This window comes from Aristolochia californica, unplaced genomic scaffold (assembly GCF_029961685.1).
Source record: "Aristolochia californica isolate CCGP_79_NKW_82.1479 unplaced genomic scaffold, dmAriCali1.0.hap1 SCAF_12, whole genome shotgun sequence".
Taxonomy (NCBI): domain Eukaryota; kingdom Viridiplantae; phylum Streptophyta; class Magnoliopsida; order Piperales; family Aristolochiaceae; genus Aristolochia; species Aristolochia californica.
The window spans coordinates 20,844,052-20,858,971 of record NW_027181793.1 but is presented as its reverse complement, the minus strand read 5'-3'; the positions used below and the strand labels follow the sequence as shown (position 1 = coordinate 20,858,971).

General features: G+C 38.2%; 2 protein-coding genes across 2 annotated transcripts in view; both read right to left on the bottom strand.

Annotated features, from left to right (window-relative positions):
* Nucleotides 1-4,309: 4,309 nt before the first annotated feature.
* Nucleotides 4,310-4,705, bottom strand: LOC137946686 (protein PELPK1-like). The gene has a single exon (XM_068793007.1). The coding sequence runs from the start codon at nt 4,703-4,705 to the stop codon at nt 4,310-4,312; it is 396 nt and encodes a 131-aa protein (XP_068649108.1).
* A 543-nt stretch (nt 4,706-5,248) lies between these two features.
* The window catches only part of LOC137945667 (phosphatidylinositol 4-kinase beta 1-like), a 33,156-nt gene continuing 23,484 nt past the window's right edge, over nt 5,249-14,920 (bottom strand). Inside the window, exons 11-16 of the mRNA XM_068791632.1 lie at nt 7,972-8,025; nt 7,210-7,353; nt 7,052-7,105; nt 6,873-6,947; nt 6,232-6,315; nt 5,249-6,140 (exon numbers count right to left, since the gene is read on the bottom strand). Coding sequence (XP_068647733.1) covers nt 6,039-6,140; nt 6,232-6,315; nt 6,873-6,947; nt 7,052-7,105; nt 7,210-7,353; nt 7,972-8,025 — 513 coding nt within the window. The 3' untranslated portion in view covers nt 5,249-6,038. The remainder of the gene's footprint in view (nt 6,141-6,231; nt 6,316-6,872; nt 6,948-7,051; nt 7,106-7,209; nt 7,354-7,971; nt 8,026-14,920) is intronic.

The window sequence follows — 14,920 nt, the reverse complement described above, 5'->3', positions numbered from 1 at the left end:
TTTTCTGGGAAATAAATGGAAATTAATAATCAATCACATACATTACCATACTTATTCGATAATTTTTAGTAAAATAAAATTTCATGTATAAAATTTACAAACTTTTTTTTATCTAAAAACAAATTGGCCATGTTAAACCAACTATTATACTCTACATATTTTCTCACATTTGAGTACTATAATGTTATGAAAATGGGTAACTAATTCAGTTTTTTCATTTCTCCTTCTTCTCCTTGTGTTGAGATTGTAGATTGGTTAATTGATTCTAATAAATCATCTTCATCTTCTTCTTGACTTGGCCCAAGTTCTACATCATCGCAAATAACTTATATCGGTTCCTCTCCTTCAATTCCTTTATCATTGCAATCTGACATTTGTATAAAATTGTGAAAACATGTAATGACAATTTTCACTTGAGTCTTGTATGAGTATGGAAGTATTCGATCCAAAATTGTAAATTGTTACTTCCACATACCAAAAGTCCTCTCAATTATGTTCCTCAATGATGAATGATCTAGCAGTGTCCTTACCAACAACATGGGCCTTTATATAAGTCCCATCAATTGCTCCAATGCAATCCTAAAATTTGCTCTTTGAAAGTTAATATGATTATTCTTTTAAATGAACAAATACATAAATAATAGTTACAATATTTGTTTACCTTGAAATAGGGATAATACTTATTATTATCCACTATTGTTAGATGAACATTTTTAGCTAAAGTAGGACATATGTAACCATTTGCAATTTGAGTATCGCCTTTAGTACTCTATTGAAATATGTATTAATATTCAAAACTAAGCATTTGAAACGTTCCATCGACATTGGATGTCTTTGGCTTTGACCTATGGAAACCATGGATGTAACAACTTGTTCTTCAACTTTAATGCTCTTGGTGTCCACGAGAAGCCTCCTACTTCTTAGCAAATTATAGATGTCGGTGAAAAAATACGGACGCATCCTATAAACTCTTCTAAACAGATGTTCATTATGCTCCAACAGTAAGCATATATGAGCCCCTCCACCCGATCCAATTTTTAAAGGCACAAATACATTTTTCAAATAAATTGGTATGATAACTAGGGAAGTTGCTATTGCTTCTAAAACAATAACAACACTATTGTTGGTAATAATCATGGTAATCTTGACAATTGTATAATGATAAAATATTAATCAATACCAACATAAAAATTTACATATTCAACTAAAAATTCATATATAACACAAAAACAATTTTTCTCATGGTCAACAAGTGAAATCAAAACATAAAAAGATAATTACATAAATTCATAGTATAATGATTATAATACAAACAAATTAACATGGTTTCTTCCTATTACATCCTCTTATTTCTGCTATCTTCATAGAGGAACTTCAAAAACTCCTTCCTTTTCCAATATCATATTGAACAAATAACACTTTTGCGGAATTTAGGATTATGTAGTAGAATGTCTCGATCAAGGTGGTGGAGAAAGTGAGGAGGAAGAAGAAGATAAGAAAGGAAGAAGAGAGAAGAATAGAAGAGGAAGACAGGGAAGATTGGTTGAGAAAGAGAGAGAAAGCACTTGGGATAAGAGAGAATAAGCTAGGGACGAATTTGAGAAGAGGAGAGGTTTGATGCTCTACCTCATGCCTTGAGGCTCTTATTTATAGTTGTGAGAGGAGGTTTACAATGACTACAATGCCCTTAGGGCTACAAGCTTTATGAAAGAAAAGACATAAGTGGACATACCTCATCTTACATAATTACACCCTTAAGCCATCCTAATGAAGATCACTCTATTTACCTCTTTTGCCTCCTCTAGATGTTGGTGAGGAGTTCTTCCTTTTTACTAGTTGTACCACTCTTCACATGGGTGTCTTCTAATAATTTCCCTAGAGTTGGTGGTGAGAAGACATCATATATTCTCAGTTTGGTGCTCATAGTGGAGAGAATTTTAGAGCTAACTGATTTTGTGTATATCCGCAAGTTGGTTGTCAGATGAAATATGTTTGAGACTTATAATTCTTCTAATACTTTCCCTAGAGTTGGTGGTGAGAAGACATCATATATTCCCAACTTGGTGCTCAAAGTGGAGAAATTTTTTTAGCTAACTGATTTTGTGAGTATATCCGCAAGTTGGTTGTCAGATGAAACATGTTTGAGACTTATAATGTCTGCTCGCAAGTTCTGTCTAACAAAGTAATAGTCAACTTCGATATACTTAGTTCTTTCATGAAAGATTGGCTTGGAAGCAATGTGAATTAGAGCTTGACTATCATAGTGGAGTTCATTCGGGGCATTTTTTGTTAAATCTCATTTATGTTAGGAGGGATTTGATCCATAGAAATTCACTTACCGCATGTGCCATAGCTTGATATTCTACCTCGACACTGGATCTTCCCACTATATTTTATTTTTTAATTTTCCATGTCATAAGGCTGCCTCCGACTAGGGTACAATACCCCGAGGTCGATTTTCTGTCATCAAGAGATCCAACCCTATCTACGTCAGCAAAGCTTTCAACATTGAGATGATCATGGCACTTAAATAAAAGCTCTTGTCCATAAGCCTTCTTCAAGTATATGAGGATTCTTTCTAGTGCCTACCAGTGAGAAATATGAGCTTTGTGTATGTATTGGCTGACAACACTATCTGCAAATGAGATATCTAGTCTAGTCACTCTAAGATAAATTAGTTTTCCGACCAGCCTTTGGTATTTGCTCATATCAACATATTCATCAGAGCCTACACATAATTTCACGTTTGTATCTATTAGAGTGTCAGTAGGGCGACATCCAAAAACACTTGAGGCCTTTATCTTGGGGATATGAGGTTTTAGGAGGCATTCACAACATTGTATCACCAAAGCAGTAATTTTTCTCTTGGTGAGACTTCAATATATAAATTGTTGTTTCATTAAGGGTAGTTTGGGGATTTCACATTTGTATTTCGATTTCCCTAGTTTTCTCTTTATATTTAGGGGTGACGCTATTAGGGTTATCATCGACGATCCAGTGTTGCTGGAGAAAAAGGTTATTTCTCTTGTAAACTACTTCATCATTATAGTGAGTTATTACATCGATGGTGGAAGACATAACGTAGTCTCACCTTGAAGCGAACCTGTATAAATCTTGTGTTTTTCATATTTGATTATTCCTTCTTTTGCGATTATTATTGCTCTCATTAGTATTGAATTAAGGCGTCTAATTCTTAACAAACACATGTCCTTAACATGGAGAGAAGCCAATGCCAATTGACCTGAATTAAATTGAACTCAATCACCTCTTTGAGTCAAATTGAACCTAGGTCAATCGGGTATGATAACCGATGACTTCAATGAAGATGAACACGAGGAGCCCCTCTTTCGTGTTGTTGGAGTAAGCCCCTTCTCTCCCTACCATCAATGGCAATAAGGGCGTCCAAGTCATTAGTTCACTAGTTCAAATTTGCAAACCCAGCCAAATCAACTAAGTTTAGACCCTGCTTTGGATCTTATATATGTGTAATCTTAACAATAGACAAAGCATGGTTGACCCAACTAGGTCCAAGTTAATAATACTACCATTTTTTTACTATTTTTTTTGCTTCAAAACTCTTGTGCTAAATTCATTCCTTAGTGAATGACAAAAAATGCATTAAGGCAATAATTTCTCAGGCAATTCAAACTCGAAACAACTTGTTTAATGGAGGCCAGTCTTTGAAAAACAAAATGTGTACAGTAGACATTCCAAAGTCAAGATTAGGAGTCAAGACATTCCAAAGTACCTCTGTACATAGCATAGCTTAGAAATTAATCTTTTATAAAACCTCAAAATGCACCTTTAAGCTCTGGGACTTCAACTTTGGTACTCTAACCTAACAATCAAGCCAGTGGGTACTCTTAAGCACAAGTCCTCAACTGGCTGTACCGCCTTAATAAACTTTTGTGTGGACTTCTCTTAATGCCACTATACCACATCGTCAAAAGTGTTCGTTTAATGTTAAGCATTCATCTTCCTACTATTTCCATTGTTATTCTGAAATTATGTTTCTTCCATGAGCAATACTGGAACTTCCCACAAACAGAAAATATTAATCATTCAAGAGAACAAAGTGGATACAAATATATCATGTCCCAAATCGTCAACAAGTATCTCTCATTTGGTAAGAAGCAATTAGAAAAAACAAGAAGGAAGAGACTCGACAAACACATAAATGCCCACACATAGGAGAAGAAGATCTTATTTTAGCTGCTGGTAGCCTTCACTCTTCAACTTGAAATCATTCCCAAGTGTACTAAAACCAGACGAGCAGCCAGCTTCAGTGGCTTCTATTGTGTTGAGTGTTTCATGGGCTTGTGGTTGAAGGGACTTCTTTTGGAATTTCAGGGATCTCAGGTAACTCAGGCTTTGGCAATTCATGAGGCAACTCTGGGACTTCAATCTTTGGCAGCTCCGGCAGCTTTGGGACTTCGAATTTTGGCAATTCAGGTTTCGGCAGCTCAGGCAACTTTGGAACTTCAAACTTTGGCAGCTCAGGCAACTTCGGGACTTCGAACTTTGGCAGCTCAGGCAGCTTGGGAACTTCAAACTTTGGCAATTCAGGCTTTGGCAACTCTGGGAATTCCGGTAGCTTTGGGACTTCAACTTTGGGCAACTCAGGTTTGGGAAGTTCAGGAACTTCCGGCAAGGTAGGCTCCTCACTAGTTTCAAGAAGATGTCGAGCTACAGTTCTCACACTCATGCTCGACATTGACAGAGAAATCAGGAAGGAAATCAGAAATAATTGGTAAGAAGAAGACATCTTTTAATGAAAAGCTACTGAGGGGGATCAAAAAGTGATGGCTGCTACTAGCTACTAGTGATGCAAATTCATTGGTGAGAACAGAGGTAGCACGGCTGCCTTCTTAAAGGATGGGAGAGCTAGTTGGTGGGAGCATCAGTAAGGGAAGTTAGGACTTAAGGTATCTGCATGAAGTTTCTTGAATGATTTTGAGTTTTCCATTGGTCAGTTTGCTTACCTTCCCATCTGTCTCGACTCTTCTAGTTGATTACCAAAACTAAAGAAAACAGATCACGTCGTAATGAATAGTCCTATCTTATTTTATTCTCTTCCATTTTATGAAGTTCAAGATTATTGTTTTATCGTTTCCTCCCATTTCATGAAGTCTACAAGAGGTTACCTAACCAGAGGCTTTGTCATGCTACTGCATAACGGAGGAGACGAGCTTGAAAGGGCATTTTGAGATTTTATATAAGATCAAGCCAAAGTAGACAAAAGCTTCAAACTGCCAAAAGACAAAAACCATCTCCGAATTTGTTTCCTGTAACTCGCTTCCAATTATGTCAGATTCTAAATGATGAACAAATTGAAAAAATCATCTTATACAAGAAATATGATCAACTAAATAATATACATTGTATGCTAAGCAAAAGAAAGGGAAAAAACAGAGGTCTACGTGTTTAAAAGAATCATGCCCATAAGGTTGAGAAGCATCGACAGCAGCTGATTCCAGAGGAAATAATCCAACAATCCACTTAAAAGTGGCACTGAGGAAGATGTACAAATGATTTTGAAGTCTTCACAACCTTGAACTTAATAACTTGTTCTGTTTTGCAAAACAATCTTGTGCACACCAAAATTTCTTCAGTTTGGGATGCTCATACCCATGTGTAGGGGTATGATAGGCAAGACATCTTTTTTATAGTTTCTGTATCCATATCAAATCACCTTCTGTACAGTTCTACGTATCAGATGCAGATGGGCCATGAAACTCGACCCTCCACAGAAATACTCCTATTCACAATGGCCAAGCATAGCTGCCCCAAAATTCTGAGCTCACATCATACATCACACTAAGACGTGTCTGGCTTCATCAGCTCTTTGGCTACAAAAACCAGACTGGCAAACAGCCAGCCAGTTGCGGCCCCCATTTCTCGAAGCTTCCAATGAAATGCCCAGCTCACTGCTCAGGCATTGAAGGTTTCACATGCCAATGCAGCTTTCACTTGGTTGGCCAATTGAAGAAAACCAAATGAATGGTGAAAACCAATTCCAACTAGTAATAGCTGACAGGTCACAAAATCCCATTAAGAACCCGTTGATAATAATCATACTGTCGTGTCCGCCATGCATCTAAGCTGCTACTGATCAATGAGAGCACCAAGGAAACACATTGCTGCTTGAAATAATTGATAACTTCAGCAAAAAATCATGAACAGATACACAAGCCAAAAGAGAAAACAAAATGATGTTCACAGAAAGATTACCTCTTCGGTTAAGCTTAGATGGAATCGTTTCCTCAAATTTTGGATTGTCCGTGGACCACCCTTGAAGCAAGGGAACCCAGAATCCTAAAGACAAGTTAAATTGAGAAGAATGAAACTGTATAAATGCACCCCAGTCAGACAAGACTCATTCAAGCACGGATGCAATGAATCAATCCTACTAAACTATAACCAATCAATGTAGTAGACAGTAGGAGAAAAAATCCAACAAGGAAATGTTGTAATTCTGGGTAATCTTCCAAACACGACTCTTAAGTTTTACGTAACTCTAAATATAGCCATAAGCTTACATATATCATATGATCAAATCCCAATACAGCCAACAGAAGCCCAACAGAATGGGCAGTGAGAAATGCCCCCCCAAAAATTTCCCTTCCCTCCTGAAACCAACCACGAGAGATTGGCCCTTCGGCTCTCACTTTCCGATCAGAGGAAGGCTCACTTGCCTCTAAGTTTGCCATTAATAGCATACTAATGGCAAGCCAATATCTCCCCAAAGATCTCAATATATAAGACCAAATTTAGAAATACCACAAACTTGTGGCTGTACTCAAAAGTAGACCACAACTTAAGATTGCAAGATTATAGAAACTTTATGGATCCAAAAGATCAATAAACATTACCTGCAGCATCTCAACAAGAAGTATGATACGTTCAGCATGTTTACGGCAGGTCAGAAAGCCTTGTATACATAACACCTGAGATGAACATTTAAAGCAAAATGTACATTCAGCTTCAAATTGGATAGTTTAAACCATGAGAAAGCTTGTCATTTGAATGGTAACAAGGTCAATTTTAATACTTTAAAATAGTCAAAAAACTCGCTTGGAACACCCTCTGCATCAGAATCCATCACCTGGCATGTAACATTTGCAAGGGTCAGCCTCTGAAACCTGAACCCTCAAAAAAATATTTAGTAAACATTGAGACAAAACAACATCTGGAAAGATGGTATCTGACCTCAAGAAGCTCACGAGTCAGTTTAAATGGAGCACTTTCAAAATTTACACCTCCAGGCGAATTTGAAAGCATAAACCCAAAATCAATATGAATGATATGCCCTTCTTCATCCATCAATAGATTTCCATTATGTCGATCCTTAATCTAGACCAACAACCACAAAAACACTGTTATTGTTAGCAGTGAGAAACAATTATTAACAAACTTGTAACCCACATTTGAAAGCATAAACCCAAATTTTCACGCACTTGCCACAGGGAGATGACCACAAAAATAACTTGTACAAATCCAAAAATAGCATATTCAGGCAGGACTAGGATGCCAGTGTGAATGATGAAAAACGTTTGCAGCAAGGTTTACCATATCTATTTCGGGTGCCATATTGGGTACATCAAAAACTGATCTCTATCTGCTGATACACCCAAAGAACTATTGGCTTTTTTTTCTTTTAAAATGTTGCACCACATACCATAGTGGGACTTGGAACTCAATACCTCATACTAGAAACACCCCGTGCCAATCCACAATATTGGCCTCTTAAAACCCATATGTATAGCCTGATAAGTCACAAGTGTCAGTGACATGGTATGCAGATTTTTTTTCCCAAAGAAATGCATGAGAATACGGAAGGGAGGTTGGCATAAATAAAAAAAAAGAAAGATCGAAAAATAAAAACAATTAAAAATTTTAAATTGAAAAAGTAGGCATTAAACGTACACATGGTAGAACAAAGTAGAAGCTAAAAGAGAAACACTAGCTTACCTGTAGAAGGTAGCAGACTATGGAATATCCAGCCATGCTTTCAACAAAATTTCTCTGCAGAACCAAAATCAGTTGACCTCATTGAACCATATTATTAAGCAGAATGATTTGAAACGAATTTAGCTTAAAACAGTAAAATGATAAACAGGAGCAACTTGCTCAAAGAAACAAGAATCGCTTTCAAAGGCTTCTGCAAACACTATGAATTGAGAATAAAACCAAACAAGAATATTTACTGAGCAACCTGCTCAAAGAAACAAAAATTATTTAAAGTGCTTTTACAGGTCCTACGGAATGAGAAGAAAAAAAATTAAAAATATTTACTTCCACCTCACATTACACTTACATTTTGGGTGCTGACTACCTTTTTTGGTATTTTTTTTTCTTTGAAAGTTTTGTTTTTTCAAATCCCACATATATTCAAGCGATTTGAAGCCAAATTAACAGGTGAATTCAAATCGACAAGAACAAGAAAAAATTCCATCCAGAAAAAATAAAATGAAATAAGAAAAGACTAAGAAGTCCACATTCAGTTCTGCTGCTAATGGTTTTATATCCGACCATCCTGTCAAAAAACAGGGTTTTAGATATTACTTTACAACAGGAAGCACTGATGACTAGTTTGAAATAATTAAGTTCAAATAAGATGGGACCTTTGCATTGTATAAAGAACATTACATTCACTCAAAGATTGTTAGGAGCAATTGGAGGCTCATCAACCTCGCAAAAAATGTGGTTCAGGTTCTTGGACACCATGGGCTGATACAATTCTCAACCTGAACTTCTGTACACTATAAAGAAACCACTAAACCAATGGCCAAGGAATGCCAATCAAAGGGCTAAACAGGGTCTAGCTTTTCCAGCCCACTTTATTATGTTTACTCTGCTTACAGTAGATACTTAGACAACATGCTTTGACAAAGGACTACCTCCATGCTACAATGGTAAAGCAACTAAAGTATGAACCTAACAATACAAATCTATGAGGGCCCATGTAAAGCTCCTAAGAAAAAAACTTGCTGGTGTTTTGAAAAAATAATTAAACAAGATTTGGGAAGAAAGTATGTTGATCTCACAAAAGACGAATAACATTTTCAAGTGCATTTGAAACTACTTATAAAGCAAACTACTAGAGTAAACAAGAGGACAAAAAAATGAGAGAGAAACTTGCAAATCAGATGCAGAGTACATAAAAGAAAACCTTCCTACATTTTAAAGAATTTGAAGAAAGTGAACAAAAGAAGAAAAGGCCTGAAGTTTCAGCATACCAGGTCTCTAACAAGGGTTCAAGAAGATCAGCATTTGCTAAGATGAAACTCAAAATATTATTACTTAGAAAGTGTTATTGATTTCCTAAAACACCAAAGAGTCTATCTAGAACATCTACAAAACGTTTGACACAAGTTGGAGGCAAGGAGGGTCACTTGTAGCTTCAACTTCTCAAAGCTGCATTGCGTCCAACCAAAACCATATCATGGCTGGTTTTTCTTTTGTCCTAAGCATCTTTTAGGGTTGCATCCCCTTATCACATCTTTTATCTCCTCCCTTACAACCAAAGCATCCCCTTGCCTATGGTTCTTTCACCTTTTTCTTTTCTTTTCAACAGCAACCCAGGCCATTCAGTTTGATTGCTCCTCTTTTTCTTTTCACCAATGCAAACCCCACTTTGTATCAGTCCTTCTCTTTTCATACTCTTCCATCAGAATCTGACTCTTTTGCCTCAATATTTTCATCCTACTGTGATTCCATTTCTTGCTTTCCAGGATGCGAGAGAAGAAAAACTAGAGAAGAAGAGGGAAGCACAATTAGTTGGACAGTTCACATTTTTTCCCTTCTTTATCCTATAACAAATGAATCACCCATCTCTTTATCAAATCATGTTCTTGTCCTTCGGTTGTTGCAAAGTGGCATACAGCGGACAATGGATTTTGAATATCCAATGAGCATTTCATTAAGAGAGCTCCCCACAGATAGTGCTACAAGAGAATACAATGCAAGCAGCCCAAATGAGGGAAATGATAAAATACAGAGGAAAAGATTTAGAAGCCTCAATCATAAGGAAGAGTAGTTCCTACAACATGGGTTGGGAGTCCACTTTTAGACATAGAATCAGCCAAGCTATTAAAGCTTCTTGGAGTATATTCCCAACAGATCATAAAGGAGTCGTGTATGTCCTAATCACATCGAAATGCATTAAAAAAGGTCAACAGTGAGACTTTCTTCCCAGGTCCCCCACTACCAAGAGGTTCACAGTGAAGTGTTCAATCTCACTTCAAAGGCCCTAGAGAAGGGTCCTCAATTCAGACTCCCATTGGACTCACAACTGTGAAATTTTGGTCCAAGGCTCATCCAAAGATCTCTCGCCAAGTTCGGAAACCTCTTTCCCAACCAATAAACTCAAGATTTTTTAACTTAGTTATCTATGTGGGACTATTCTTTAACACTCTCCAATACGCATGGGCCTTCTCTGTAACTCTAGATGTAGATAATTTGGCTGGAAGTCCATATACAAACACCTGCTCTAATACCAAGTGAAGTTGGATTTAAGGTCCATCCCAAAATGACTAGCTAAACTAGGAAGTCTTTCTCCCAACTAATAAACCCAAGATCTTTATTTCCCAATTATCTATGTGGGATCATTCTTTAACAACAACAACCAAAGGGACAAGGAAAACCAAGCAGACACCACCCATAGTATCCCCAATGATGCCACCAGCCCCGGCAAGCCAAAGGCACCACAAGAGTTGTCATCAAAATGAAGCTCAAGGCAACACTAGGAGAAAAAAGAACTCCATAGAATTAACTATGCTATACCTGGGAATTAATTGTTAACCCACAATACTCTTTAAAAGCAGCCCTAGGGAAACTGGCTACACCCAAACAACATCCTATGCAGGGTCACCTCATTGACACTACCAATTGACCCACTCAAATAGTCAAAAGTTCTACTTCTTTCCAAATGCACTCGACAATCACAATTATACTCAAAAGCTTAAAGTTTTAATCAATACTTTTGTAATGCATTGCAACGGCCTGCTCACGAAGGCTCAAGAAAGATAAGAGGCAGCAAAGTCAAAAATCAACTTGCAAAGAAAAGTGTTTCAGCAATCTCATGCAAAAAGTATTGTCTAAATTGTTTCTAATATGTGTCACATAAATAGATCTACAAATGGTGGTGCCAATCATCTAGCTAAGGAATGGGTTGATCAGCAATATCTCATTGTCTTGGTCAAGTAATCTGCTTGGTGAGGCTTTGGCCTTTTCACCATTCTTTAAAAAAAAAAAATACACGAAAAAACTAAACAAAAGTTTTCCAACTTGTCAAGTTAAGGGTAGTGGAGGACAAGATGATCAATATCTCAAAGTGTCATTGTAAGCATGGAAGTTTGCTCTTCAACAAAGTTTCCCCTCCACAGAAGTTAATTAAAGGTGAGAATTCTAACTTTTGTTGCACACTAAATGAAGTCGTTCACCTTAGGGTGGTCAAAATGACCTTAGGACACAGTTGAGGCTAGCATGGAGAGGTCAAAGCCATAATATACTCATACAATAAGGTGAGAAGATATGACCAGAAGAGCTTGTTTTCCATATCATCATGTTTTCACTTCTCCCTATGACAGATTCTATCGAAAATAGAAATAAGGGAGCATGTATCAAAAGTTTCATCATCAATAAGAACATGTATCAGATTAAGATCCCCAGATAGAATCCCATGTTCAACCAGATATGATCTGAACATAGAAATCAAAGGGTCTCTAGTCACTTTGACATTTGTGGAGAAAGTCATAGCTAGGGCAACCTTCTCAACCCAAGATCCGTACCAGGACAGTACTACAACCACTATGGACACAGATACTCAAAACCATCATTCATAAGTGATGCCCAAAGACATCAAATTGATTTTCAAAGACTAGAAGCAGAGGGGGGATGCTAGGCCGAGGGGGGCAAAGGGTCTCACTACATTCTATAACTGTAGCCAATGATCTTCTTTCATCCTCCTCAAATAAATAACAAAAATATTCTTTGAATCTACTTTTTATTCATGCTATATAAAATAAATAAAATATCACAATGACATGCACTTTAAATGTTTTTCAAATAAAATAAAGGAAGTGTCCGTTGGTCTATTCTTTCATACCTTTCACTTAAAATATATGCGCCATTCATCAAAAGAAAAAAAAATACAGCATGTCATAAGAAATGACAAAAAAGCATCCTACTTTCATCACTCTTTTGATGTGAAATGACCAAAGTGCTCTAAGAATTTCACTTCTCAAACTAGTTATATAAAATGTCAAAAATACCCTTTTTTAAATGATGTATTTAGTAACAAAGAAAATTACAGAGGACAAAAGGAGTAAATCCCTAACAACAATAGATTGAAAGGTTGTTCCTGCCTTGGCAAGCACATCTGCTGCCGAGTTTGCAGATCTTGGAATGTGAGACCAAATAAAAGAGAATTGAGAGGCAATTTCAAGAATCTCCCAAAAAGAGCCCCAATGGTGCCATAGAGGGGAAGATGCAAATTCGCACCAACCAATTACCACCTTTGAGTCTCTTTCAATGTGAAGAGGGCCACTACAGTTGTCTCTGAAAACGCGAAGCCCATTGAGAAGGCCTTGGAGCTCAGCTGACGTTGAGTCAACAATGCCTAACGGGCCAGCATACGAGAAGCATTGATTTCCAGAGTGATCCAAGATAACTCCCCCAAAGCCAGCAATCCCAGAATTACCAAGAGAGGAACCATCAAAATTCAACTTGAAACCATGTTCAGGAGGGGTCCATTCCTTCATGAGTAGGACCTTGGTTCCAAGCCGTATCTTAGCCATGATGCTCCAATTATCGCAGATAGAGCAACCCATAAAGGAGGAGAAAGGCTTCATGGTAAGGAGCCACGCTGAGATTTGGCCCGACACACGATCAGCGACTCTTACCACGGATTCACTGCTAGCATCAAAACACTTGCGGTTGCATTCATTCCAAAGCCCCTACGGATTAAAACCAATGCAAGCAAATATCATAAGCTTTCTAAGCCTAGTAAGGGGAGTACCAATGACTGACTTGCTGAAGGAGATCAGATCTGCAGACATACAGAATTGCAGCCCCATCTTACACAGGATGGAAGTCCACATGTTCCACGAGAAAGAGCATTGTAGCAGGATGTGGCTAGCAATTTCGACCTTTGAGTTGCAAAAAGGGTAGAGAGGATCAATAGATGGATGGCCTGTTCTGAGCACATTTGTTGTTTTTTTTATAAACATGTATTGTATTAACAAGCGAAAATTTACAAAGGAAGAGGAAGCAAATCCCTAACAACAAGATGTAGGAGGGATGCTCCCTGCTTGGCAAGCACATCTGCTGCCGAATTTGTAGATCTCAGAATGTGAGACCAAATACAAGAAAATAATGAGGTAATCTCTAAGATCTCCTGAAAGATTTCCCAATGCCTCCATGGCGGAAGGGAAGCACACCGGCACCAGCCAATGACTACCTTGGAGTCCCCTTCAATGTGGATTGGACCACTGCATTTACTCTGAACACCCGGAGCCCATTGAGAAGGCCATATAGCTCTACAGACGTTGAATCGGAGATGCCTAATGGACCCGCATAAGAAATACACTGATTTCCAGATGGATCCGAGATCACACCTCCAAAACCTGCGACCCCCAGATTGCCAAGAGAAGAGCCGTCAAAATTCAATTTTAGGTACCCAAACTCCAGGGGAGCCCACTCTTTCATAACTTGAACCTTGGTCCCAAAATGCATCCTTGCCAGGTTGCTCCAGCTATCACGAATGGAGGTGCCCCTGAAAGAGCAGAAAGGCTTCTTCGTCAGAAGCCCAGGTGGAAATTTGACCCGTCACTTTTTCCACTACTCTTGCCTCAATTTCAAATTTAACATCAAACCACCTTCTATTACGTTCGTTCCAAAGCCCCCATGGCACAAAACTGGCGCAGGCTGAGAGCATCATTTTACCGAGCCCAAGAAGGGGATAACCGATGATCGACTTGCTAAAACTGATCAAATCCGCAGATATACAGAATTGCAAACCCAACTTGCATAAGACAGAGGTCCACACATTCCAAGAGAACTGGCATAATAGCAGAGTGTGGTTGGTGGATTCCGCTTCAATGTTGCAAAAAGGACATAGTGGGTCTATAGAAGGGTGACCCCTTCTTCGAAGCACATTCGCCGTAAGGATCTTGTTTTGGCAAGCGCTCCACATGAAGAATTTAATCTTTGGAGGGGCACAGAGACGCCAAACAAAGTAGATATCATGCTCACTTTGCGTTGAGTCCCAACCATTAATGTGTCTGTGTACAGATGAAACTGAGAATTTACCGCTTTTGTCAAGCCACCAAATGAGCTTGTCTGCATTAGAAGGCCTCATTCTGGCATGATTCAAAGAATCCAATAAACAGTTTGCTTCCATAGCCTCCGTATCAGAAAGACCCCTTCAGGGGTGAAGACTCAAACCACCCCCCTCAAAAGCATCGGCTATTGATATCTCCCTTTGTGTGGAAAGAAGGAAGAGATTTCTAAAGGAGTTTCTCAAAGGTTTCTGCCTTGTCCACCAATCGTCCCAGAATTTAAGAGACCTTCCGTTGACAACAAAAAATCTACAAGCTGAGGAGAAATCCTGAAAAAGCAAATAAAGAGATCTCCATATTGAGGATAACCCTCTCCAATTTCCCCTGGACATCCACCATGAAGAGTTCCAACCCAACTTGGTACGAACCATATCCTTCCAAAGGTTTGAAGAATTTGTGTTGAACTTCCATATCCACTTAAGGAGCAAAACTTTGTTCATTTCTTTTGATTTCCTAATCCCTAGTCCACCCAATCTCTTAGGCAGACATACTTCTTCCCATCTAACCAGGTGGTATTTAAAGGAGTCACTTGATCCTCTCCAGAGGAATCTTCTTTTCATTTATCCATGGCTTTGCAT

What these genes read in the sequence shown, in the direction of transcription:
- LOC137946686 (XM_068793007.1), bottom strand. Translation starts at nt 4,705, where the DNA reads ATGAGTGTGAGAACTGTAGCTCGACATCTTCTTGAAACTAGTGAGGAG.